Genomic DNA, 27996 nt, shown 5'->3' on the forward strand with positions numbered 1-27996 from the left:
CACTGTAACGGTGCACGGCTTTTCCCTGATAAAGCCTTGTGGCTAACTAGCTCGGTGGGGCGAGGCTATCTTTCCGCTAAAATGATCATCTACAAGGACATTATAACTGGTATGTGTTAATGTTGCGGATTCATCTTTGTCATGGTAATAGTGTGTTATTGATAGCTAGTAAATATAGGCTACTGTAATCGTTACTTCCATACCTCGCCTATAATAAGATAACGTTAGCCAATCCAGGCACTATAAACTAGCAAGACACTGCGAGGGCCAAAGACAACTGCCTAGCGGTATAGGCCTATAACGTTATAATGCTCGACTAGATGGGCAGTAGGCCTACAGTTACCGTTTTCATATACAATCCTGGACACCGCTCAAAACGGCAGCTTTCCTACATCAAGTCTAGCAGCCAGAGACAGAATATCAGTCAGGAGCAGCTGCCGACACAAACATATCTGTCATAAGGTCAGGTCATAAGGTCAGGTGTTTGAGAGACTGGGGGGCGAATAGGCGTGAAGACCCTGTGGGGCTCGTCAAGGCAGTTAGATTACGGGTGCATCAGTCAGCTTCTGAAACCTTGCTGCACAGGCTGGATGTAGTCCAGTCAGGCCCTGAGGATGTTGTGGGGATAGGAAGTCTACGCCAGTATTGCAGGTTGAGATGGATGAGGCGCCGCTAGTATTACAGAGAGCTCAGTTGCTGTTAACTTATTGGGCAAACCTGAAGGGGCATAATTAAGGAGAGCCACCCTGCTCAGACAGTGTTGCAGCCTTGCCAAGAGAGAGAGAGAGAGAGAGACGGCAGTTTAGTAGCTTTGGGTGGACGATAGAGCGACTGGACATGGGGTTGGAGGATGTAGTAGTCCGACTGTGCCGCTTTCTACTGTTCCTCCTTGGGTGCTTGAAGAGCCCGTGGTCGACCTACACCTGCTAGACCTGGTTAAGGGTGGAGAGGGAGGCGGTGTTACTGAGGGTGTGGTCAGGAGGTATATAGTATAGATCAGCAGTATTCTGACTATGTCAAGATGTATACGGATGCGTCCAAAACAACTGCAGAGTAGGGATTGGGTTTGTGGTGCCAGAGTTTAATGTGTTTTTTAGTAAAAGAGCGACTGATTTTTACTGGAGAGCTGCTGGCCATCCAATCAGCACTGAGCTGGATAGAGAACACCCAGTAGAGGTGTGTTGTGATAGGGTCAGACTCAAGTAGCTCGTTAGTTAGTATAAGGAGTGTGGATTGTGGAATCCACAGCGAGACAGGATATAGTTTTAGACATAGTACATGCCATCTTTTGGATTACTAGGGCAGGAGCGAGCGTGAAGTTTATTTGGGTTCCAGCGCACATTGGGGTGGAAGGGAATGAGTTGGCGGACAAGTATGCCAAAGGAGCTATTAAGAGGGCAGGCGTTGATGTGTCAGTTCCTTACAGCAAGGCTGAGGTTAAGAGTATTGTCAAAACAGAACTTAAAAAGCAGTGGCAAGGTCAGTGGGATAGGGATCTTAAAGGGAGACATCTGTATGCCGTCCAAAGGCAAGTGGGGGGCGCGAGGAGGACTAGCAGGTGCACGGCAGAAGAAGATATAATTTCGAGACTGAGATTTGGACACACAGGTCTGAATGGAACGCTGCAGCTCGTAGGGAAACATGACACTGGTATGTGTGAGTATTGTAGGGACAAGGTTGAGACAGTGAGACATGTTTTGATGGAGTGTCCTAGGTATGCCCAGGAGAGGGAGGAGCTTAGAAGGGGTCTGGAAAAGGAACGGATTAGATTTTCACTTGCGGAGGTGTTGAGTATGGATTACGGTCATGTGGGGTGCAGGGTGCTTTTCACCTTTTTTAGGAGTGCAGGGCTACTTCAGAGGTTGTAGTGTAGTGTAGAACTCATTCTGATCCACACTTCACGGTATACCGTCTCATCCCTAATACCAGGTATATCCCTGAATAGTGTACCAACCTGGACCAGGGCCAATCGCTAGCTACAGTCAATGCTAGAAAAAGTATACTGAAGGATTCAACATTCTACTAGTCAACGTTACCTGTACTCAATAGCTAAGCTTATCTACCAATTCTCAATTCATTTTGCAGGGGATGAAATGTTCTCAGACATTTACAAGATCACAGAATCAGCGAATGGGATATTATTCGAAGTGGAAGGAAAGGTGCGTCTGCAATGCAGGTAACTTTAGCTACGCTCTGTCTGAGCTCGGAGGTAAGATGATTTATGAATCAGTAGGTTATCAGCACTCTCATCTTATTTGGACATCAAACTACTGACTTCACAACTGAATTACTGTGAAGTGTGCTGCAGTTTACATTTATATATAAATAAATTAAAAAAAACTAAATAAAGTATTTGTTATAGGTTTAGTTAGGCGAGTGAGTCGATTCATTCTCCATGGTTTATGGTGCTTGTACGTTTGTGCATACCTTCTTCGATGTCGGTGCTTTCCTCTTTCCTGACTTGGTGTCTTCCTTCCCTCCCTCTCTTCACCGGACCTCCTCCCTCTCTTCACCGGACCTCCTCCTTCTCTTCACCGGACCTCCACCGGACCTCCTCCCTCTCCTCACCGGACCTCCTCCCTCTCTTCACCGGACCTCCTCCCTCTCTTCACCGGACCTCCTCCCTCTCTTCACCTTCCCTCCTCCCTCTCTTCACCTTCCCTCCTCCCTCTCTTCACCGGACCACCTCCCTCTCTTCACCGGACCTCCTCCCTCTCTTCACCGGACCTCCTCCCTCTCTTCACCGGACCTCCTCCCTCTCTTCACCGGACCTCCTCCCTCTCTTCACCTTCCCTCCTCCCTCTCTTCACCTTCCCTCCTCCCTCTCTTCACCGGACCACCTCCCTCTCTTCACCGGACCTCCTCCCTCTCTTCACCGGACCTCCTCCTTCTCCTTCAGTCAGTCAGCCGGTCAGAGAACATCGATGAATCTCTGATCGGGGCAAACGCTTCGGCGGAGGTACAGGATGAAGGCTGTGAAGCCAGCACCGTCAGCGGGGTGGACATCATCCTGAACCACAAACTGCAAGAGATCTCCTTCGACAAGAACTCCTACAAGGGCTACATCAAAGAATACTTGAAGGCGTGAGTGTGTGTCTGAGTGTGTCTGAGAGAGAGAGATAACGCTACTGCTAGGGCTGGGTATCGATTCGAATTTCAAGAATCGATTCGATTCCGATTCACAAAGTTCAGAATCGATTATCACGATTCAATATCGTTTCGGTTAGTGTTACTAAAACCTGTTTTTTTTTTTTTTTTAGCTGTAACCTTAATTACATGACTGCCAAGTTATGCAACACATCAATACTAGGGCTGGGTATCGATACTGATTTCCAAAAATGAATGAATGAATGAATTAATCATTGAATGATTTAAGAGTGCAGCCCTTCATGGCAGGAGTCCAGGGGGAGGTCAAGAAAATCTTAGCCAACATCAAGGACTACCAGGTGACGGCACAGCTATAAGACTGCTGTGGTCACTTAAGCCTTGGTTATACTTTCCACATCTGCAAGTATGTCATCAGAGGGTGCACACGTAGGCTCTGTGCATACATCCATGTGCCTGCAATTTTTTGTGACCACGCTCACTACACTACAAGGGCATCAACTGCACATATACGTTGATTAAAAACTATAGAACTCTAGATATACACAAATTCACAGAAAGATCGATTTGTTTGTAATTTATTGTCACAATAAATCCTCAAACTGACAGTTATGCGCGTGGAATGGTTTTTATATAAACAATTTAACACGGATGCTGCCCAAGTCGCTGGCCTATGTGCTCTCTGAAGGACTAGCTGCGCCAACACTAAAGCGACTGATTCGTACTGAAAAAACCTCTTCCCGCCGATCTACTGCACATGTGCGGATCGTAAGAACTACGCGTCCGTGGTCTCCGCAGCTGAACCGCGTAGGCCTGGGAGTAGAAGTGAGGCTTTAGGAGTATACAAACGTACAGCACCTTCTCATCATGTTCACTGGGTTGCCAACCTACAGTTATCAAATCAAATCAAACTTTATTTGTATAGCGCATTTCATACACAGAGGCAACACAATGCGCTTTACAGAGAGGGGTCCCACCACTACATATTCCAGAGATAAAAAAAAAAAAAATCTGTTTCACCCAGGGGCCAGAAAAGTGAGCTGTAAAAATGATTCCCTGACCTCTCTGCATCATAGCCCGTGAGACGGTCTGTACTCTTGACTTTTTAGATGATGCGCTCACTCATCCATTTCTGACCCCCCCCCCCCCATCATCCTTTCTTTACTCTCTCCCTCCTTCTTTCTCTCAGTTCTACACCGGGGAGTCGATGAACCTTGAGGGCACGGTGGGTCTGCTGAACTACCGCGAGGACGGCATCACCCCCTACATGATCTTCTTCAAAGACGGCCTGGAGGTTGAGAAATGCGTAAGGAAAGAGCCACCCGCCCGCCAGAGCTTCACCAACTCATCCATTTGCTTTCACCTTAAAAAAAAAGGGGGGAGGATGTTACTTTAGTTTGCTTGTGTCCTCCCACTGGTGCTTCTAGGTTTCTCCCATGGTTACTCCAGCTGTTGAGGCCAGATGTCAGAAAGCTGCTCTGAATCAGACTCTGAATCATCAGTCTCATACAGCTATACTCGGCTACACTGTGGGCTACTGGAGCCTTGTTAGCTGCTGGCTGTGCACAGTGACACTTAAGCCTAATTTATACTTCGTGAGCCGTGAGCCGTGATTTTTGGCTCATTCACACCTCAAATTTCTAGCGGCTCACACCGCGTCATTATATGTCGCACATATTTGATTGGTAGACTGGCCTGGAGAGACGAAGCGTTCTGTGTTGCTAGGAGATGAGAAACATTTTCTTGTTTGGTAACAACATAGCATCACATGGACACAGCAGGGCACGGCTCATCGAGTATAAATGCAGAGCTATGAGCCGTGAGCCATGAGCCAAAAAATGTGTCTCACGAAGTATAAATTAGGCTTTAGTCATCCTCACCAACAGTTTGACTGCCAGAATTCTGTGCCAACAGGAACACATTGGTATAGTTCAATTAGTACAGGAATGTACTGAGAAAGTGAGTGTATGGATGTGTTTCACTATGTATGTATATTCACTGTGTATCGGTTTGCGCGCGCATGTACCTGTATGTTGCCATGTGAATCCATCTTATTCTTCTTTTCCATTTCACAGTACATCTTGAGGGACTGCTGCTCTACCATTGACTTCTTCTCCAGTGAATCCAAGACCATGGACAGGACCAGACCACTCTTGAACACATTTGCAACCAAGTGTTATTTTTTAAATACTACATATGATGAAATCAGTTGGTCCTCAGTGTCAGCCATGTCTGTGAGAGTGGCTTTCAATATTACAGAATTATAATATTTGATAAATCTCTATTCTAAAATGTGAAATAGGTTTTAATCTCAACCTGAGTGTTTATAAAACACAATGACTGGTTATTGATTGGTTATTTATTAGTGATTTTATACCATTATGTCTTGGTATTTCAGTACTTCCAAGGAAGAAACCCAGAAAAAGAAAAGGTCACGACAATGCAATGTTTATTTATTCTTTTGTAAACGTAAAAAAAAAGCTAGTTATCATACAACAGCAAAAGAAACGGGCTCTAATGTAACTTATTACAGAAAATTCCAGAATCACGGCCTTGAGTGTATGATGATGCACCATACTGGACAGTTTAAAGTGCCGACTCGCCATATGTGACCGCCGGCCTGCCGCTGAGCCCCAAACACAACCACCCTCATGTCACTAGACTCTATGCATTAATCAACTTAACCACTGACGATATACAAGCAGGACACAAATATGGCCCTTCCATCTCTCCTCCAGCCCTAGTGAGGCCTAGAGGCCTGTGAGTGTCCCAGACAGGGGATCCCGTCCTGGGCTAATCGCTCTTCATCTCCACCTCCTGCTCCTGTCCCTGGTAGTGGCGGTACTCTGGCTTCAGTTCCCAGTTGCTCTTGTGTGTTCCCTTGGTGTTGTAAACTCCAATGTCTCGCAGGATCTCCTTCAGGTAGCTCTGCAGGACAGAAGCTGGCAGATTAGAGGTGAACTAATCACCCAAACCGCAAAACCGGCACTACGCCAGTCAAGTGACGTTCTGCTCTACTGTCCTTGGCCACTAGGCGTCTATAGAGAGTTGTATTTTAATATACACAGATCTTGAGTGTGTAAATGAGCATTTAAGTGCACGTCTTCAGTTCGTATTTCTAATGGTTCATGTTCAAATGGTCATTATTGGGGTATGTAGTCAAGTGTTTCTATAGAAACACATATATTGCGTTATATAACAGTTTACATTGTCATCTCTAGTGAGGTCTGGAGAGAGGGTTGCCATGGTGAAGAGACTCTTCTTCCCAGTCTGCCCTTGACGGCAGAACACCTCGTTCCAGTCCTACTCACCTATAATAATGCAGTCAGAGGAGAAAGAGGGTTGAGTTTGTACGCGTGTGCCGTCTACATTATGCTGGGGACTCACCACGGGCTGCTTGGTGATGTCCACCAGGTCTTTGATGTTGTAGTACTGGTGCCTCTCGAAAGCAGAGAAGAGCATGTCCATCACCTTCTGCCGGTCAGCTCTCACCATCCTCCCCTCCGTCTTCTTCTTCTTCTCAAACTCCACCTACACCCACACACACACACACACACACACAGTGACGACTGGTGTCGGCTCCATGTGCGCACACATTCCAAACAGGTTTTCCGTGGTCCTCACGTTAGCTGTGTGGTTGGACACAGGTTTGAAGTTGTTGGTGACGGCCTTATCCAGCTGCTGGGACAGGCGGGTGGGTTTGATGGCCTCAGCGATCTGCAGCCTGGTGACAAGAGAGACGGAGAGTCACTCTCACACACACACACACACACACACACAATCAATCACTCACGCAGCCAAATATCAGCCCGGTAATCTCGCTGCAGACAACAGAGTGAAAAGATTGATCTCTTGAAATATACATCACAAGACAAACCCAGCTGTGCTTCTTTGTCAAAGCCTTCTACTCAGCAAGCACTACCAGTAATACTCACAGACATAACCACACACACACACACACAATGCAGTTGCTACAGTGATACCAATCAACCCTGAGGGACCCACAAAGCACTCACTATAGATGAGTTACTGTACAGTCATGGAGTATGTTAATGCGCCATTTACACAGTACTATGCTGTGCACATTCTTTTTCAATTTATCCAGGACAGGCAAAATGACAGTAAAAGCTAACTAATGGTGAACATTTAAGTGATCGATTAATGGATATTTTTCTGTCATTTTAAAGTACCGGTCTGTTTCAACAACACTACAGTCATACAGGCTCGTCCAAATCGCAGAGCAGCAGGCTGACTGACGCAGTCAGGTTAGGAAAAACCTCCACTTACTTCTTCAGCTTCATGTAGTTTTCGTTGACAGCAGGTCTGCACTCTGCTCTCTGCACCACCATCCCCTCCAGACAGATTTTGTCTGAAACAAACGTTGACTGCCTTCAATGTTTCCATCTACCAACACCCACACGCGTGTGCAACTAATTTCTGAAGGATTGGCCGGAACTTTTTTCATTTCAATAGAGGCCGGAGGGTTCGTACTCGTCTCTGCCAGTCATCCAAAGGCATACTTAGTTGAGGTGGACTTGTTCAAATAGAGTGCATCTCGCTGAGGACTTAAAAGCCTGCTCTCCACACAGCCCTCTCAACTGTGACTCCTCTCCAAACCACGCACATGCACGCCATTTTATATGCTGTGATTCAATTATACTGTTCCTATTTCTTTTGTTCTGTTCTGCTGTTGTTTTCAGTTTTTTATGTTCTTTCCAACACTGGGCTTCTGGCTTTTGATGTATTTGTACGAATGAAAGGCATGCTGGTCCCATCCAGACAGCCAAGATTGGATGCAGCCAACCTCATAGTCCAGTTGGTGTGTGTTGGTGTTTGTTGTTGCTGAAGGGTTAGTTCCCATTTGATATTGCTTTTATCTGGCTACTTCTCGGTATCTTCTTTTCAACACACCTGGTCCCTGAAATACAGAAACATTAAAGGCTCAATAGGCTTACACACTCTCTAAAAGAGATTTCCAACCACCTTTCAACTTCAGGTGATTGTCAGCAGCGGGTCCATGCCGTGTAATTGGCAACGCAGCTTTGAAACTTGTTCAGGCTGAACATAGAGATTATTCTGTGTTAAGGGGGCCTCGTTTGGGATGCCTGTTGTGGGGGAAGTGTTCACTAAGACAGGACACCAGGGTGGGAGCAGTATTACACCAGGGTGGGAGCAGTATTACCCCGTTAGACCACTCACCTAGACCTGCAAACAGTGAGAAATCACTGTTACAGATTTCGCTCATTAATATACATCTTTGCCTTTTACACAATGGCCAGAATAAATTCTGTTGGGAGACACTTTTGGAAAGAACATACATAGTTGTGAATGTTAAATGAACAATGACTCCACCCGTGGACATCTGTCCAAGCCAAAGGACAGGAAATGTATTCCTCACATGGAAACATGGCTGTGCCTCAGTTAATTGAGACAGGTGTGCTGGTCCTGGTAGACGTACGTCAACCGTGTATCCTATCCGTATGCTATCATCTCGTAACATTTAGTGGAAAGAATGAATTATAAAGAAGAAAGAAGCTTTGATTTATTTACACTAGTATTGAATTCATGAAGATGATTTGAACTTTGGACGCAAACACAAACATGCATTGCACACACACTCATACAAGCTGAAGCTGGATTTATCAGCAGAAAAAAGGAAATCATTCAAAGAAACCACAACCAAAGAAAGTAGCAATCAAGAAAAGTAAGTAAATCAAACTGCCAAACAATGTAAGGGAAATGCATTGGCATATCTGTCTTGGCATTTCTTGCTGCATGGGCCACATGTAATAACATGTGACTAACAGCTTCCTCGTGTATACATGGAGCAATTCAACACCGATCTGGAAGTGGTGGCTTACTGAGATGTTGACATCATCTGTGACAACAAGCGGTTTGTCTTCCTGCACAAACCATCTGAGCAGATGCCTAATTTATACTTCATAAAACGGCTCATGTCTCATGTCTCTTGGTTGCCATGGAATGGAAGCTAAAGACAATGCCCAGGCATTCCATTCCATGGCAACCAAGAGCCATGAGCCATGAGCCATGAGCCGTTTTATGAAGTATAAATTAGGCTTAAGGTGAACTACTCTGCCTTATTGCTGTCAACTCTGAGAAGGTTTTGCCAGTTCCTATGGAATGAAGATCTCCTAGGCAAACTCATTGAAGCTCTTTACAGAAGTTTGTTTTAGCATCTAGATGACAGCTGCCCCATCTACAATAGTGCAGGTTACCTTGAGACTGTCAAGATTATGCACTATGAACATGTTCCAGGCACGAAAGAGGATCACACTTCAGCCCCAGGTGGAGAACCCCCCTCCATCGGACATCGCTGGTTCTCATGTCGAAAGAACAAGGTTCTCTGGTCTGTCAAGCAATGTACAACCTTGAAAAGAGCTCCATGTCTTGTTTCAGAGAAACCAATTGCTGCTTGTTTTTTGAGACTTTCCTCACAGTTGAAGTACTGAACACCATCACCGTATTTCTTGGTGGTATCATTCAATGGCTTTGTTCTTTCAATAAGGCATTCTTTAGTGAAAGCTTCAAATTGTTGCTCTCCTGTCGGCTTCACCTTGCTGACTGCCTCAACAGCTGAAGGCTCAGCCATTTATTTTGAGTCGAGTGCAATCAGGTCCTTGCTTACCACTTTAAATGGGTGTCCAAGGTGTTCCATTGTACTTACCAGAGAACGGACATCATTGATGAAAGAGATCTGAACACTTGTTGTTTGGCCATGGTGACATGTCATCTGATCTTCCCGATATCTTGGAGCTAGTCTCAAACTCCTTTATGGATCAGGCAATTTCTGGTCCTGCTACCATCCATCACAGCAGTGCAGAATCGTTGTCATTGAGGCCCACAGCACCACCATCTCCTGAATTTCACAGTACTGGTGTGACCAGTATGTCCTGGATGTGCTTCGACATCCACACTATTACAATTTCTGCAAAACACGACTTCTTAAAATTAATTTTGCTAAATTCAACAAATGATGTCCTCAATATCATATGATATCCATCCCTGATAAGAAAATGTATCAAAAAAACCTGTCATCACCGGCAGCCATTTTGAACTAGAAAAACTGCATAGCGGCTAAATGCCTCTGCCCAACAATGCCAGTTGCAGTTAACCTAACTAACCCTAACCCTGACTAACTGCTAACCTAACCCTAACGCTAATGCTAGCTAGCGCTAATGCTAAATCTAATGCCAACACTAATGCTAGCTAGCTAAAGCTAGCATTAATGTTAGAATTAGTGTTAGCTAGCTAGCATTATCATTAGGATTAGCGTTAGCTAGCTAGCGTTAGCGTTCAAAAGTGCCTTTTGTGATGTCACGGTGACCTTGACCTTTGACATTTAAATACCAAAATCGAATCCAATTAATCTAATTAAGTCCAACTGGACATTTGGCCAAATATGTACAAATTCTGTCAAGCCGTTCTTGAGATATTGTGTTCATCAGGCCAAAAACACATTTTGTGAGGTCACAGTGACCTTGAACTTTGACCTTTGACCCCCACGATCTAAGCAGTTCATCCTTGAGTGCCAGTAAACATTTGTACCAAAGGGGAAGAAATTCCATCAATGCGTTCCCGAGATATTGCATTAACAAACATCGGCTGGCCGGCCGGACGGACAACCCGGCGAAGGCATAAAAATGGTTGCCATGGGCGACATTGAAAATTCATGATGCCCTTGGCTATAACTGTACCAAATGTCATGCTTTTATCACAAAATACAATACACAATTGTTATGCTTATCTGTGCCACTAGTATACTGTAGCAGAAATGTTAGCGTTTTTACTTTAGTGGTGTTTAAAGAAGTGGGTATATTGTTAGTCCCTGGATAAAGAAGTGAATATATCTCCGTATACCTGCGTATATACCCTCCACTACACCACTGGTGATGAGTGTTTGAGCGCTTGTCAATGGAACTCTCTAAACACACCCACATACACCACACACACACACACACACACACACACAAACACACACACACACACACACACACACACTCAACTTAGCTAAAAACTCCACACTGGAGCCACAGGCTAGGGTCATGAGGCTGAGTGAGAGAAAATGGCATTTACTGTACCTCACTCCTCTCTCTCTCTCTCTCTTTCTCTCCCCCTCTCCCTCCCTCCCTCCCTCCACTCTCCACCATCTGGCCTCTCCCGCCAGCCCTCCTCCATGCCTCTGCTGTTGGTTCAGTGATTTAAAACTCGGGCTGGTCCACGGGGACTGCGCTACGTGGGAGAGAGATGCCCCTGCAAACTCAGAGAGAGAGAGAGAGAGAGAGAGAGAGAAGAGCAGAGAAAAGAGTACGAGAGAGGGAAAACGGAGGAGGGAGAGAGAGAGGAGGAGGAGGAGGAGGTCAGAGAGGAGTGGGAGGACGGAAGAGGGATGATGCCAGAGCGGGGGAGCAGAGAGAAAGGGAGGAGTGAGAGCGGAGGCTGCGCCACGTGTGGTCTTCTAACCTCGCCCGCCCAACCTCGCCGGCCTCGGCGAACACCGGGGTTCAAAGTTCACATGGGGAAACCTGACGACAAGAGAACGAGGGGAGAGGGCGAGCGGCGGAGGACGTGAAAGAACAAGAGAAAGGAAAGAACGCTCGGAGGTCATTCCTCCACCCCCTCATCCTCTAGCCACTCCAACCCCCCCATCTGCTCCCAGGAACCTTCCATGGAGGTCCTAGCATTCGCCGAGCAGCCAGAACACAGTCTACCCCCCTTCCTTTCCCTCTCCACCTCCCACTGCAGGTCCCTAGACGTCTCCCTTTCTCTTCACATATTCCAATAACAATTTGCTTCAGGAGCTCCTGCAGATTTCTGAATGCCTTTGTCCTTAATCTAAAAAAACACAATCTAATGTGGAACAAAATCAAGATCCCGCTCAAACAGAACATCTCATGAAAGTTTTGGCAGCCCTTGGGAAAGGTAGAGTGTTCAGCCTTGAGGGAACAGAACAGGGACAAAGGCAGGAACAGAGAGAATAGAGGGAGAGAAGAAAGAGGAGACACACACACACACACACACACACACACTCACACACACACACACACACGCTACTGACTGATCTCCCACAGTAGTTAAGTGTTTGTGTTCGATCCCCTCTGCTATTTAACTCCTCTCTGTCTCAGTCCAGTGACGCACACACAGCCTTGGAGAACAGGTCTTATTATTAGGGAGGGTGTGTGTGTGTGTGTGTGTGTGTGTTTGTGTGTGTGAGTGCGCGCCTCCATCTGAGAAGACAATGCTGTGACAGAGGGCCCAGAACCATCTCATCTGCCTGGGCTGGGTCCTCTACATGATTAGAAGTAGGGCTGGGTTAAAGAAAATCAATTAATCAAATGATTCGGAATCGATTAATGAATCCCAAAATCGATCTTTTATTTAATGAATGAATGAATGAATAAATTAAGGAATGAATAGTTAATTAATTAATTCAATGATTCATTCATTTTTGGAAATCAGTATTGATACCCCGCCCTAGTATTGATGTGTTGCATAACTTGGCAGTCATGTAATTAAGGTTACAGCTAAAAAAAAACAACAGGTTTTAGTAACCGAATCGATATTGAATCGAATCGAATCGTGATAATCGATTCTGAACCTTGTGAATCGGAATCAAATCGATTCTTGAAATTTGAATCGATACCCAGCCCTAATCAGAAGAAAAGGGAGTAGCCAGGGAAGGAGCTGGCTTGGGAAGAATCAAAGAGGAAGACGCCATATTAAAATGTCATTCACACCCAACTTAACTCTGAACAAGCCTGGGACACCCAATGCTGTCCGGAGGGGGACGGTCACTCCGGAGGGGGGGGGGGGAACGGTCACCCCACTGTGTGTCACCCCTGCCGCCTTTTGCAAAGACCTCCGGTACACCTGCGGGCGCGTCTGCTCCTCCTGCCTCAGAAGGCCAGGGGAAGGTTCCCGACATGCGACGCCGGAGAGTGTGTCACGTAGGCACGGTAAGCGCGCACCTCACATGCGACCGCTTCATACGGTTGCCATGCCAGCTTCACAGCAGTCTGTGACTCAGCGGTGGAGCTCGGTCTCATAAAGACACCGAAACCAGACCGATGAATAATTCCAACAGGTTTTAACGAAAAAAGAGACATATTTATACTGTTATTACAAAATAGTCACATGTATTACTTTTCTCAGACAACAAAGTGTCAATTAAAACAGATTTTCACATTCGGCTGCATAATTATCTGCTCCTGATTATCTTCCGTTGAGGCTGAAAGCTAAAACAGGTCATCCACCCACCATCTCTGCCAGTCCATCATTAGCGGTTCGAGCGTCAGGATGATTCATCTAATCGCATTACGATTAGAAATCATGCTTTGGGTGCCTGGTTCATCCGTTGGTGTCACTCACACGTCATACCTGGCGAGATATCAACCTGGATTTAGGCAGTCAAACATGTGTCATAAACACAAACACACCTGCCCACCAACGCAGGTTCAAACATCCACCAACCCCCGCACTCTACACACACACACACACACACACACACAGAGCACCCTGAAGCAATTCACTTGCTACTTGCTACAGTATTACTGCATTGCAGAACTGCTGCCGTGTCTCCATTGACATTGCATCTCTTCTGTTTTAATTAGTGTTTCAGTCCTGTTGATCGTTCAACAGCCTGTGTGCCTACATGCTGCCAAGCAACGAGGTGATAGTTCGATTGTGAGAGTTTGTTTGTCATTTGTGCTCTTCTAAAATGCCATTAGGGAGCACCCGGCAGCTGTTCTAAAATCTAGGCACTGCAGACCTGTTGCATATCTTGGTACATCATCTCCCTCCCACTTGGAACTCATTTATATGGATCTGCTTGTGCAAACCTGACTACCAGTAAACAAACCTGCAATTATCAAGTCAAGTCAATTTTATTGCCATTCCAACCACATACAAGTACAGTATACGGCAGAATGAAATACTCTCCAGTTGGCAAGGTGCTAACGCAAAGTATATGGACACACAGAGCACAATCAGAACAACAATTGACAGAATAAAATAGCAGCAGGGTAAAACTGTAGTATAAAAATATATATATATATGAGAGATATGAAACAAAACTATAGAGATAATTAAGAAAATGCAGTGGTGCAAGGTCTTAGACTGTTCGTATCCATTTGTTGGGGATGGGGGTGATCCCCTGTGTGTGTGTGTGTGTGTGTGTGTGTGTGTGTGTGTGTGTGTGTGTGTGTGTGTGTGTACGCCTGGGTTACCTGGCGTCGTTTCCTCCCCGTTTAGCCTACGGGACTTTGGGTTCCCGTTTGCACCTACTCCTACATGAACACGGCGTTAGCGTTGTGAAAACCCGTGAAGTTTTGAAAACGCCACGAGGTGTGTTTTCGTTCTCATTTTCCTCGATTCCGCCCTCGTGAAAACAGGCAACGGCGTTCTCGTTTTGATAACGATGAAGCACTCTCGGCTATTGTACACATCATTTTAAAGCCCATAATGTGATTGTAGGATTTAATGTCCTACTCTTGTCCGACCAAGATTCTATTACCCGAGCAATAAAGCTTGTTAGGCTATTATAAAATAGACTAAGTTTCCTTTTTATATGATTTATGTTAAGACTGATGGGTGATTTGAGCCGGATGCTGACAAGAGTCTAAACTCCAGCACAGTCTCTAAAATGCATCTCTAAAATGCATCCTCTTTATTTAATTGTGTTAGGCTATTTGATTAGATTGTGTTCTGCTATTCTAATCTGTTCTGTGTTATTCGTTTATGCATTATAATAGTCAAAAAGGCCTAGGCCTACATCAAAAGAAACAATAATACAACTTATACTGAATAACGAATGAGGCCTAGTTAATAACGAAGGAATAGGATCATCCGAATTTGGAAATGTAGGCCTGAGGACAGGCTGACCAAGATTTCATTTGGTTGAAGACAGGCAGCCCTAAATGAATGCATTCAAAACAAATTATTTTCATAGATAACTGTCAGGGTCTGTTTAAAACAGGTGACCCTGATTATGTTTTGCCCTCTTTATTCAAATGGCAATGCATTTTGCAACTGGCAATTCAATATGCAATTTGGTCGTGCAATTTGAAAATGCATTTTAGATTTGGCAATTCAATATGCAAAATGGCAATGCAATCCTCAATTCAGTTTGAATTATTTTGATGAAAAAATTGAATGAAAGCTAAATCAATTGCATTTCATATTGCCATAATTTTTTGGTCTCTATTCAAATAGCAATGCATTTTCCAATTGACAATTCAATGTGCAATTTGGTCATGCAATTTGACCCCGTACTTCCCCGTAAGTACAAACACCTACGCTCCTGTGCACTCCATAATACGCCCCCTCTGCACCGCAAGTAACCCGTACCTACCTGTAAGTACCGGTTAAGTACCCCATAAGACACTGGTAAGACACTGGTAAGACAGTGGTAGGACTTGAATTGTCAATTGCAAAATGCATTGCTATTTGAATTAAGACACCCAAAAAAACGTCCATACCTGATAACTTCTGGCAACGCTGCTAAAACGTTACGTCTAACTTGGGGGCGTCATTCTCGTTCTCGTCGTCGTTCTTGTGTCGACGTCGTTTAGCTCGGGCTTGAGGGAAGAGGAAGAGGTGGAGCACAAAGCAGCCTGACATGGACAGGGAGGAAACCCGTCATTTACCCGCCAACCACTGCGTCAGACCGACTGTGGCGCAGCCCCGCAGGGAAACCGACCGATCCCAGACATCAACCGACTGCTGCGCGCTTCATTACTGTGATGGCAGTTCTGCTCGGGGAGCCAGGGGCACGAGACGAGAGCTATGAACGAGAGAAATCAACGGAGGGGGGAAGCTGGAAAGAAAGAGAGAAAGTCTTTCCAGTCGTCTCCGGTGATCAATTCTGCCAGCGCGTTCAGGTGCTTAGTCAATGCCACTGCCTCCCTACAGCCTCTCTGCATTCTATACAGGCGGCCTATATTGATGAAGGTGCTAGTTTCCCCCAGAGGCGTAATCAATATAAACAATATACGGTGCTCATACGCTAGGAGAGCAACCGTCTGTCTGTCGTGAGTGAAATTGAGATCTAGAGGCCTCTAAAGATGCACAGAACAGAGCTAGTGAACGCTATAGCGTTGTGACTCCGGTCAGAGAATCATCGAGGAGGAGTATCAGTTTACGCATATTTATTTAATTTGTTTATTGACTGCGTTGGTTGCTCAACGAGAACAATAAAACGACTGGTTGCATATCGTGTTAGTTAGGGGGCAATGGTATCAACAGCAAACCGACAACAGCACGGAAGGCTTAGCTATACATCATTATTACCATAATCGGTAATCAAAGGAGCACTCGGGCCTCCAGCAGGAAATACAGTTGCGGCAACATTAGGAGCTTTCCTACAATGAGCCAGGGTAGTGATATTAGCTAGGAGGGGACGGAGACGGAGGCGAGGCGTGAGCCCAATTACCGGCCAGCCCAAATCCCCCCTGGAGCAGGAGACGAGCTTTTGGCCTAATGAAAGTCTTTACCGCAGACCGCTGTAATTGGACCGTTTCCTCCACAGGATTCCGAGCAGATAGACGGAGATAAAAAAAAAAAAAGGAGACAAGAGACAAACGTGCGAACTCCAGTGACCTCGCTCTGCTTACAAGGAAGATGAATCGGGATATCTACATACAGTGTAAATACTCTATAGTTATTTATATATACGTTAAATACGGAAAATAAACCCTTTCTTCCCACCCATGTCTCTGTTCTTACTGAGATGCCTGTGAATGCCCGGCTCAGATGTAGGGATGCAAACAGATGGTTTAATGCTGGGGGATTTCTACATCCAAGAAAAACACTTACCACCAGGTTCCTGCAGCAGCCAAGACACACTCTCACCACCAAGATCAGACCAGCACATTGGCGCTGTGTGTGTGTGTGTGCGTGCGCAAGTGTTTTTGTGTGTTGGAAGGGGATGCTTTGTAATGTACTAAAATTATCAATAAAGCTCTTAAAAACGTCATTGCTGTGTTGCCTATTATGGTGCGTTGGGTGTCTGTACACGTGTGTGTGTGTGTGTGTGTGTGTGTGTGTGTGTGTGTGTGTGTGAGTGGGGCCCTCCCGGGGTGTCGCATGCTGAAGCACAGCTGATGAGCCTTTTCATCAGAAGAGGGGTAATTACTGAGAGAGAGAGAGAGAGAGAGAGAGAGAGAGAGAGAGAGAGAGAGAGAGAGAGTGACAGATAGGAAGGAGACAGAGGACAAAAAGGCAAGCACCCATTTTACTCATGCTTTTACTCTATTCCTCTCGTTGCCCCCCCCCCCTCTCCCTCTCTCTCTCACACACACACACACACACACTGTGACGAAGAATCCTCCACTGTAGAGAATCAGCAGAGAACGGGTGGGAGAGAGAGAGAGAGAGAGAGAGAGAGAGAGAGGAGGAGGAGAGGGAGGGACAGAGAGCGAGGCATTAAGTGGCAGACTCTGTTGACTACCAGTGTGCTCGGCGTTCGTCCTCAAACTACAACCCTTCGGCGCTGCACACACACACGCGCGCACACACACACACCACAGCTGAATCTTACACCCTTTCACTCTCCTACTGCACATCACCACACACACACACACACACACACACACACACACACACAGCTCGTTCCGAGGCGGCTGGAGGGCTAGCGGCATGGAATGGAACCTCAAAAGGATGGAGAGTGAACTGAGGCAGATCAACCCGGACCTGCTGCAGCCCAGCAAGAGCTTCAAGAAGCAATCGTCCGGAACCATCACCCTCAACGTGGGCGGCTTCCTGTACGCGGCCCACCGGACCACCCTGACCCGTCACCAGGGGTCCGTCCTGGAAGAGGTGGCCAACGGAAAGAGGGCCGTCCAACACACGGACACCATGGGCAACCCCTTCATCGACCGCGACGGCCCCGTCTTCCGGCACGTCCTCAACTTCCTGCGCACCGGCGACCTCCAGCTGCCCGACGACTTCCGGGAGGCCGGCCTGCTGCGCCGGGAGGCGGAGTTCTACCGGCTGGGCGACCTGGCGGACGCCGTGGTGGAGTGGGAGGGCCGGCGCGCGGCGCAGAAGGAGCCCGCCTTCCTGGAGGTGACGGACAACCACGAGAGGTCGCACGGCCTCAAGGTCTACTGCAGCGACCCCGCCTTCATCGAGAGGGTCAAGGGCCGCCTGGTGCAGATCTCCAAGTCGCGCCTCGACAGCTTCCCCGAGGAGTTCGCCGTGTCGTCCAACGTCATCCAGTTCCGCCACTTCATCAAGTCGGAGCCGGGCTCGCGCCTGGTGCTGAAGGAGGACAGCACCTTCCTGTGCACGCTGGACTCCCTGAAGCTGGAGACCGTGATGCTGGCGCTGCGCGCCGGCTTCCGCCTCATCACCAGCCTGGACAGCAGCAAGGGCTCCGTGGTGTCGGCGGAGGCGCTGCACTTCGTCAAGTAGGGAGGGGAGAGAGAGTAGGGGAGTGGGGAGAGTAGAGAGAAGAGAGGGGAGAGAGAGAGTAGGGGAGCGGGGGGGGGGGAGTAGAGAATTGGAGAGAGAGCAAGGAGGAGGAACGGGGAGAGTAGAGAGGGGAGAGAGAGTAGAGAGAGTAGAGAGAGTAGAGAGAGTAGAGAGAGTAGAGAGAGAAGAGAGTAGAGAGGGGAGAGAGAGTAGAGAGAGTAGAGAGGGGAGAGAGAGTAGAGAGAGTAGAGAGGGGAGAGAGAGTAGAGAGGGGAGAGAGAGTAGAGAGAGTAGAGAGAGTAGGAGAGAGGAGAGAGAGTAGAGAGAGTAGGAGAGGGGAGAGAGAGTAGAGAGAGTAGAGAGGGGAGAGAGAGTAGAGAGAGTAGGAGAGGGGAGAGAGAGTAGAGAGAGTAGAGAGGAGAGAGGGGAGAGAGAGTAGAGAGGGGAGAGAGAGTAGAGAGAGTAGGAGAGGGGAGAGAGAGTAGGGGAGCGGGGAGACGAGGAACGGGGGGAGTAGAGGGGGGGGTGGGGGGGAGATGCCCGACGCCTCTCCCTGGCGCCTCTTTTGAGGTCTGGTAAAGGGATGTTGTTGTGCAATCTTGTAGAAGGTGAGTTTGGAATGTTAGATTATCAAGTTTTACCAATACGTTTCAATTCTTCTTAAGTTTAAACCAACTTCTTCTTGTGGGTTAATGCTTTGACCAGTATAGCAACACAATTATAGTGTTGAGCTTTTGCAAGTATGCCATGAGCAGGAACATATTCTTTGTAAGCCCTTAAACAACAAATCAATCATCATGGATATAGTGCTGCTACTACTACTACTACTAATACTACTGCTACTACTACTGCTACCGCTACTACATCTACTACTACTACTACTACATCAATCAATCAATCAATCAATCAAAGCTTTATTTGTATAGCGCATTTCATACCCAGAAGCAACACAATGCGCTTTACAGAGAACAAGGGAGGTGGGCATACGACCCACTCTCAACCACATCACCATACGATTAACTCCTTATGTACTTAAACTCCATGCAAGGGCTAGATGTTGATGTGATACAGGGCATGGAGAGTACCACCTCTAACCCCACACTGCTAAAAAGAGATCGATCACAGTTAGGCAAAGGGATCAACCTCAAATCACTAGTAAGATAAAAATCACTATGACGTCAGCCACACTGGAGTTTATCACGTCTCTATGGTATCAAAAACCTTCAACCACGCTCTCTCCACTACAGGACTGTGTCGCATACAGTCAGACGATGTTTGACAGGATCCAAGCACACTTCACAAAAATGAAAAATGTTTTCATAACACGGCTCTATCCCTTCAAACTCGCCTTGTACCGTGAGATATTACAGTAGGTGTGTGTGATATTGTTGTTCTGCTGTATTTAGAGTTCTGTGACAAAGCTTTTTCTCTGAACAGTACTGTTGACTAGTCTATTGTTGACTAGACGACTACTGCCACTCCTAGACCAACAACCCACAACCACCACTCATCTCTAGAACCTTCTCTTATCAAAGCCAAACTGGGCGGGTGAGTGGACGTGTGGGATAAGAGAATCACAAGGGGTTCACACCAAGCATGACGCATGCTGTGCTCTACCGGGACCAAAAGACCGCCTCTTTGTGATCGCTAGTGCTGTGACCAACTGTGAAGTAACATGTGTTCTTCCCCTGTCAATGTGTTTTACACAAAATAAAAGTCATGAATAATGGCAATCAATCAACCGTGATTTCTTTTGTGCAATAGTGTCAATATGAAAAACCCCATGACATGTAAATGGTTACCTTATTCCAATAGTCATGTTTAAGGGGAACTAACTGCATGGATCAAAGACAGATGGCCCTGTACACAGATTAGCCACGCTTACTCATTTTCATCATCATCCTCATCACTGGTGATGAGGCCCTGTTAAAGGTACCCCGAGGAGTTTATTTTTGGTTACGAAACAGTCTCATTTTAATGTGGGTGAATCTACATTACCCACACTTGTTTATGTGTACATTTTCGAAAAATGTCGTTTCTTCTAGGTAGTTTATTTTTAGATTATTATTTCGTGGTCGGGTCATCCAGAACTTCCTTGGAATGACGAAACGATTTACTGCAGTAGCCTACGCCGCCGTCAAGAGACAGCGCGAGCAAATATGACCGTTATATATTGTCAAAAGTAACGTTACTATTAAGACCTATGTAATTACCTCGTCGGTGGCCATCGTTCCGTCTTCAAAACACCTGGCTCAGGTAGCTAAGGTTTACGACCTTACGGGAGGCTCATGGGTAATGTGGTCTTTTTGGGCGGAAAACACTTCCACTTCCCGACACTCCTCGTAGGGCCTTTAAATAAACATCACACCTACTTGATATCCTGCAACGATCTCTTGCCAGAACTTGAACATTAAGACAATGTTGATTAAGATCTTTTCCAGCATTCAAAAGCAGACCAGTCTATTCCTCAACCCCCAACCCGTTTACCATTCCCCCATGAAGACAACATATCTTCATCGTTACACAGCAAACGAGAGCGGGCTAGTGGGGTTTGCCGTCGCTGACAAGAGAATTACAGGTGTTCATCTGGAAGAATATTATCTCTCTCTCAGAACATCGCTCAGCAGTCAATCTAAAATAAAGAGAGACCAACTAGCAGCCCTGCATGAACTTAAAAAAAAAAAAATCTCTTTTCGGAGCCAGGAGTGTCGTCTGGCAGTTGGTGGGCGTGACTGTGATCACCGTGGAATCCGTCACACAGAAGCATCATTCCAGACTATTCCTCGGGGGACTCTGCCCCACCCCTCTGGGAGTGAGCTGGGGGATATTTTAAGATATAGGCCAGGCAGTTGAATAATGCTTGCTCCCTTCCCTCAAGGTTCACCTCCTTTTACAGTATATCCATATCTCTATCAATGCCCTGTATGTGTGTCATCGATTTATGCCATCACGTCCATGCACTAACAATGCCAAATATAGAACATCTTTCACTTTTAGTTTTTCCAGAAATGTGCAAAGCAGTGAGCCGGTGACGCACAGTGGACCGTGTCATTCTGACAAACCCGACACACGAGAGTTTACTCTGGGTATACTTGGTATTCCCTCCTGCTTCCCGATGCTAATGTCTTTGCTGCCCCACTGAAAGGTGCTATTTGTCTTTGACAAAATAGTTGAAACCCGGAGAACATAATGGTATAGGAACTGTTATGAAATCAAAATAAACTCTGGTCACCCTGTGAGTGTGTGTGTGTGTGTGTGTGTGTCCTGCCTGGGGATAGAACAATATCTATGGTTAGAAGACGCCCACCTCTGCACAGTCCCTTGCCTCCAGAAACCATACTCATCAGACCCACTCTCCCCCTCCTTATCACTCACACACACACACACACACACACACACACACACACACACACACACACACACACACACACACACACACACACACACACACACACACACACACACACACACACCTGAGGCAAACGCACTCAAGTTCCCCCCCTTTGTGCTCTCTCTGTCTCCCTCATAATGTACACCGACTTGAGGCCGAGGAAAAGAGGAGCCTCCCTCCGTCGACAGTCCACTGAGGAGAACATCAAACCTGAGCTTTTTAATTGCAGATCAGGCTCATCCATTTTTGATGAGAGCGCAGCACTCGTTAACGCTGACTGATGAATAACTCGCCCACAGGTATCAGAGAGGGGAGTCAGGGCAGAGAACTGAAGTGATAAATTAAAAGAGAAGAGATGGGTGGGGGTTGAGAGGGCGTGGTCCATTTAACCTATGCGAAAAAGTACAAGGTGCCTCCAACAGATCTCTCAGCGATTAGACCCGCTCTCTCACCTGTTGCTGGGCAAACTCTCGCAGTACGAGCTGCCCTCTGCCCCCCCTCCGCAGGTTTCCATGGCGGTGCGCTGGCTGAGGATGACTAATGTTCCGGAGACACAGACTCAAGATGTACTGTACTGTACGTGACTACCGACTGGAGGTAGTGGAGGTGGATGAGTAAGGGCAGAGACACTGCGACACTCTCTCTTTTTTCTCGCTCTCTCTCTCCAGACATGGGCAGACAGACGGGTGGACATGGCAGGCAGAGAGAGAGGAGAAGCCGATGACAGAGAGAGGAGAGGGGACAAGACGAGGGAGGGGAGAGGTGGCTGTGCGTCCCCGGACGGTTCCCTCCTCTGTGTGTGGTTGAGAGGGTGGTACTGAGCAACAGTCCAGAGAGAACCGGATCCATTAGTCCCAGTCTGACAGGGGAGCAGGAGACAGTTCACGTAGCAGCACTTAGACTATTCCAGTTCCAAAAGGACTTTTACTATTCAAGTTCCAAAAGGACTTTTACTATTCCAGTTCCAAAAGGACTTTTACTATTCCACTTCCAAAATGACTTGTACTATTCCAGTTCCACAAGGACTTGTACTACTCTAGTTCCAAAGGGACTACTATTACAGTTCCAGATCAAGCAGGCAAGTCAGCCCACAGCTGCTAGGTGCAAATAAGATTCATAATAAAAGTTGGGAAATTAGATGGCTGGTCATTAGTATCACAGAGTAGCCGAAGGAAACAGACAGCCTTTGTATCCAGTCTAGCCTGGAAAGCCATTATAACAAAGGTTATCATCGCACACTGCGTCAGAACTTTCTTTGGTTCATTTCAATTTCCCAAGTCATCCCATTTGAAGGGCGGCACACCGTCGTTCTGAGTAGTAGCCTGATCCGATGTATCCCGAAGCCCGTCGCTCATACCGAACCTCAGCGACCTAAGAACCTCGGAACGTTCTCAAATAATCCTTTGTGGCTTTGTGGATGAACCTTTGTTCGTACCACAGAACCTTTGCACTAAGGAATTACCGCCACGTGACAGGGCAGCGGCCAGCGGGTGATGATAAAGGAAATCGGCTGCCTTGTTCCTCTCTGATCATTCCACTCATTGTCCTGGGGGTGCCACGTGTCCTCTTTGTGTGGCGCGGATGGGCCCAAAGACATATTACTGAACGGGCCTGCCGGGCCCAGGGGTCCAAGAGCTCAGGGGGCCCTTTGCATTTCTTGTCACATAGTCAAAAGGCTGTCATTCATTCAACAGAGCCTCAAAAATTCTGCTGAAAAACTGAAGCAATAGCCTGAAAATTCACTTAAAAGACGTCACAAGAAAAACACCATCATGATACCTGTAGTTTTTAAGTGAGTGTTTATCTATAGTACTTTATAGGGGCTGAGTACTCCATGCAATATGGGCCCTTCAACTCTTTTGGGGGGAAATCCAAAAAGTAGGTCCTCCCCACAGAGTTGAGGTCCCTCGAGTCAAAACCAAGCTGGGTAAAGATGCTTTTATTGTGAGTTTTCTCAAATCATCTTCAAATTGGATGCTGTCTCATTGGGCAAATTCAAAATTTCGATAAATGAAATTGGTGGGGGGGGGGTTACGTGTCTGTGCCCAGGGACCCATCGTTTGACATTGACAGCGGGCTATATAGCCATTCAATTGAGGGGGGAGCAGAGGGCCAGGCAGAGGCGGCCGGGAGCCCTGACAGGAGATAACGGGTAACGAGCCTCCTGTCTCCCCCAGGCTCAGACCCCGGGGGCTCTCGTTACAGCAGACATGTACAAGACGAGGCGGCCGAGGCGGCTCGAGGACTGACAGCTGGGATATTAGTCAGAGAGAGCAGAGAGCGGAGTCAGAGAGAGCGAAGCGTGGAGAGACCCCTCTCTGGCTCCTCTTCTGAGGTGTGGTAAAGGGATGTGTTGCTGTGACTCACTGCAATCTTGTAGTTGGAATGTCAGGTTATCAGGTTTTACCAATACCTTTCAATTCTTTCTTTAAATTAATTTTTTGGTGGGTTAATACTTTGACCAGTATATCAACACGATTATAGTGGTGAGCTTTTGCAAGCATGCCATGAGCAAGAACATACTCCTTGTAAGCCCCAACAGGACAACAAACAACAAATCAAATATCATCTTTATGGATACTACTACTACCTACTACTACTACTACTACTACTACTAACTCCATACTACTTCAAGTACACTCCTTGCCAGGGCTAGATGTTGTTGTGATACAGGGCATGAGGAATACTAACTCTTACCCCACATTGCTAGAAAGAGACCAGGGTGATGAGGGAAAAGGGATCAACCTCAAATCACTACTTTTTTCAAATGTTCTCACACTAGGCATCAGGCACTCTGGAGTGTACAGTATTATGCCTCTACTGCATCAAACATTTTCAACCCTACTCTCTCTCTCTCTCTCTCTCCCCACTATCAGGACTACAGTACACAGTCAGACGATGTTTCACTGGATCACATTTTTCACAAATATTTTACGTTTTCATAACACGGCTGCTACCCGTTCAAACCCAGCCTCGACATGCAGTCTAGTGGTTTATTTTCCTGGTCTCTCTGTTGCTTGTTCCAAGCAGGTTAATGTTACACTGTGTATATAATAGATGGTTGCTGAATCTGCACAATACATTTTCCCGGCCGTGGGTACTAATAAAGAAACCTTGATCTCCTTGGCCTTCATGCTAAAGATGTTGAGACCTCCTTGGGCTTCAGATATCTTATGAATGAAACTGATATAAAGACTATCTTAGGATACTATAGCAGTCTGTTCGTAATTAGGGACTCACGATGTTGAGGTGGACTACATGCTCTTTAAATTGCAAATGTTCCACGAACAGGATATGGAGCTACAAGAGCGACCAAGACAACTTCAGTGAAGTACATTCCCCCCAGCTGAACTATCCCAACTAAACCCTGCCAGCCCGGCGGTGTCTTCAACAGTGAATCCCTTGAAGAACATAGCCGCCATGCACTTTACACAAAAGCAATTAGAAACCCACGCAGTGACGGCGCCAATGACAGAATTCTGAATCACCATCACTCAAAACACAGGTGGCTTTGAGTCAAGTTATTTTCAGTTCGCTTATTCTAGCGCACTCCAGAGATGGGGTCTCTGGCGGACCGCTTGTCTGTAATAACAGAGTAGAGCTCTCGCTCCATACGGGGAGGAGCCGTCAGGTCTGTCAGCTCAACTGTTTATTAAGCTTTCCTTTCACCCAGAGAGGGAGAGAGAGAGGAATAGGGAGAGAGAGAAATATGGGGACAGAGAGATAGAATTAGGGAGAGAGAGAGAGAAATTCGGGGATAGAGAGCGAGAGAAGGCGGAAGGAGAGAGGAAGGAGAGAGAGTGAGGAGATAGAGTGTGTGTGTGTGTGTGTGTCTGTGTGTGTCTGTGTGTGTGTGTCTGTGTGTGTCTGTGTGTGTCTGTGTGTGTCTTTGCATGCATGTGTGCGGGCGTGGGTGTGAAAGCAAATTAGATGAAGGGAATGGGGAGCCAGAGGAATGGGCTTTTAACAGTACACTACATTACAGCTGCCTGGGCCTCTATTCACCGGGTGCCAGCTTCTATGGCAAAGCTTGTTGCTTGGCAACCACTTTCTACCTGCGACTTGCTCGAGCCAGGCAGAACTCGGGGAGAAGAGTACAAATTACTAAAGTGAACCGCCATTGACATTCCCTGCACGTTTCCTTTGTGTATTTCTGTAGCTAAACCGTTAACTGATGCAAAAAAGTGCAGCGTGTCGTGCTGTGTGCCAGCAGATGTGTCGTTCTTCCCTCGTTAAGGTTAGGGTTTATTAAAATACACAGGCATGTCATGACACTGTGTGTAGCGTAGGCGGGAGTCAGGAAAGTGCATTTATGTGTGGCGTATGTCGGCGCATCTGTTGCAATTGTCGGCTCGTCAGGCTCTGACTCGAGTCCTCTGACTTCCAAACACAGACTGACCTGAGGAGCTCTCACTGATGACGGCCAGGGTCTGGTCCCCCACGGTGTGCATGGTGAAGGGGTGGTCTCTGGGGGCACGCAGCAATGCGGCCTGCTCCCCCAGGTCTGTTAGGGTTGTCAGATTCTCATTCAGAGTGAAGGACACCTGAGGAACACACAGACACATGGATCAAACACACACACACACACAATCTGGAACATAAGGGAACCGCACACAACTTTTCTGAAAATGTTTTGCTCCAAGGTGATCTCAAATGTTCTCTCCAAAGTTCGTGAAATTGAAATGTCTCAAACTGAAAGTAAGCACTCAAATGTCTCGTTTACAAAGCTCATCGTCAACACCGTCGGTTGATCTTTAAGACATCAACGTTTCTTTGCCATACTTCGGTTGATTGGCATGAAAAACATTAGGTGTTGGTTTACAGTGACACCCAGTGGTGAGTCCCAGCTGGAAAATAACTGTCTTACCTCTGCTTTCCCTTGTTTCCTTAGAAAAATTGGACATAATGATAAGAGTATTTACAAGATCTATTTGACAGACATATTCTCCTAATATAAAGCCCAGTGATAGCAAAGCATACTTTCCAATTGTGAGCTTTCCAACCTCCCCCTTCCCTGATGCTTTTGCCCATTGCTGAGAAAGGTATTTGGGAACCTGTGGAGTCGGAGGAGCAAACAGAACTAATTGAATAGCGTAGCCTAATAAAAGTAGCGTCATAGCCTGGATTCAACAAATTAAAATAATATTTTAAGAGTTGTAGACGAACCTTTACCAGCCACACGCCGGTATTTTGTTTGGCGCCTGTTAAATCGACCTCTTTCTCTGACATACTCGCAAATCTACCTTGGTCGCAATCACTTATTTAGCACGTGATAGACTGTACGTCACGAGGAAAGAAATAGGAAAATATAGGCGATAGTAAAGATATCAATACTACCACCCTGTGGTAAAGATATCAATACTACCACCCTGTGGCGAACACCGATTAAGCTCACAAAAAAGAGAGATAACCAAACATTGTAGGCCTAATGGTAATTTCCTGGGCGAATGTGGCCAGGATCATTATAGGCTACTGGTGAGGAGGAGGAGGAGGAGGGTGGTAATTACAAAAGGTTTACAAATATCATGGCTTCATAATCTCCTCTACGTGAAGCTGTTTTATATTTGTTTAATCAAACAACTTTTGTTTGGAATGGGATAATATTCACCTCTGTCCAAATACTCTAGGTAAATCTAGGGAAATATCAGAACTGGCTGAGCACATTTCCTGTGTTCCTCTTAGATCCCTCAACACTGTGACCCAGAAGAAGTACAGTACGTCCTGATAAGGCCAGATCGCTGGAACACAAAAGACTGCTTTCAGGAGCTCAGATGTCTCCCATAGCTGCCAGAGCCCATACCTCATCACATTCATATATACCTCAGCCACATCAAGGCCCATCAGACCTCCTACTGCTCAGCTCGGTTTATCATCTCACAGGAATGTGATGAAATTCCTCATGCATTACCCCTCTGTTCAGGATATGGGACACATCAGCTACAGTAGCCAGAGATGGCCGTGCAGTTATTTTAAGTGTGTAGCAACACTGAAACTCTCCCTGTCTCAACTCAGTTAATCTACAGTATTGTATCTACTGTGCCATGCTCAATGAAACTCACAAACCTGCACAA

At 46.5% G+C, this 27996-nt stretch overlaps 3 protein-coding genes across 3 annotated transcripts; 2 read left to right on the forward strand and 1 right to left on the reverse strand.

Moving 5' to 3' along the window:
* Nucleotides 1-81: 81 nt before the first annotated feature.
* Nucleotides 82-4587, forward strand: tpt1 (tumor protein, translationally-controlled 1; the record flags this gene model as incomplete). Its single annotated transcript, XM_084452119.1, has 6 exons — nucleotides 82-109; nucleotides 2086-2159; nucleotides 2900-3084; nucleotides 3377-3446; nucleotides 4295-4411; nucleotides 4555-4587. The coding sequence occupies 6 exons, from the start codon at nucleotides 82-84 to the stop codon at nucleotides 4585-4587; spliced, it is 507 nt and encodes a 168-aa protein (XP_084308245.1).
* A 1311-nt stretch (nucleotides 4588-5898) lies between these two features.
* On the reverse strand, nucleotides 5899-27154 carry gtf2f2b (general transcription factor IIF, polypeptide 2b; the record flags this gene model as incomplete). The annotated part of the gene is made up of 8 exons (XM_084452120.1): nucleotides 5899-6033; nucleotides 6493-6636; nucleotides 6730-6829; nucleotides 7393-7474; nucleotides 26325-26469; nucleotides 26793-26811; nucleotides 26906-26979; nucleotides 27092-27154. The coding sequence occupies 8 exons, from the start codon at nucleotides 27152-27154 to the stop codon at nucleotides 5899-5901; spliced, it is 762 nt and encodes a 253-aa protein (XP_084308246.1).
* kctd4 (potassium channel tetramerization domain containing 4) lies at nucleotides 17758-18534 on the forward strand (the record flags this gene model as incomplete). Its single annotated transcript, XM_084451816.1, has 1 exon — nucleotides 17758-18534. One exon carries the CDS (start codon nucleotides 17758-17760, stop codon nucleotides 18532-18534), a length of 777 nt encoding a protein of 258 aa, XP_084307942.1.
* Nucleotides 27155-27996: the final 842 nt, after the last annotated feature.

Source organism: Borostomias antarcticus (genome assembly GCF_949987555.1).
Source record: "Borostomias antarcticus genome assembly, chromosome: 17".
Classification (NCBI taxonomy): Eukaryota; Metazoa; Chordata; class Actinopteri; order Stomiiformes; family Stomiidae; genus Borostomias; species Borostomias antarcticus.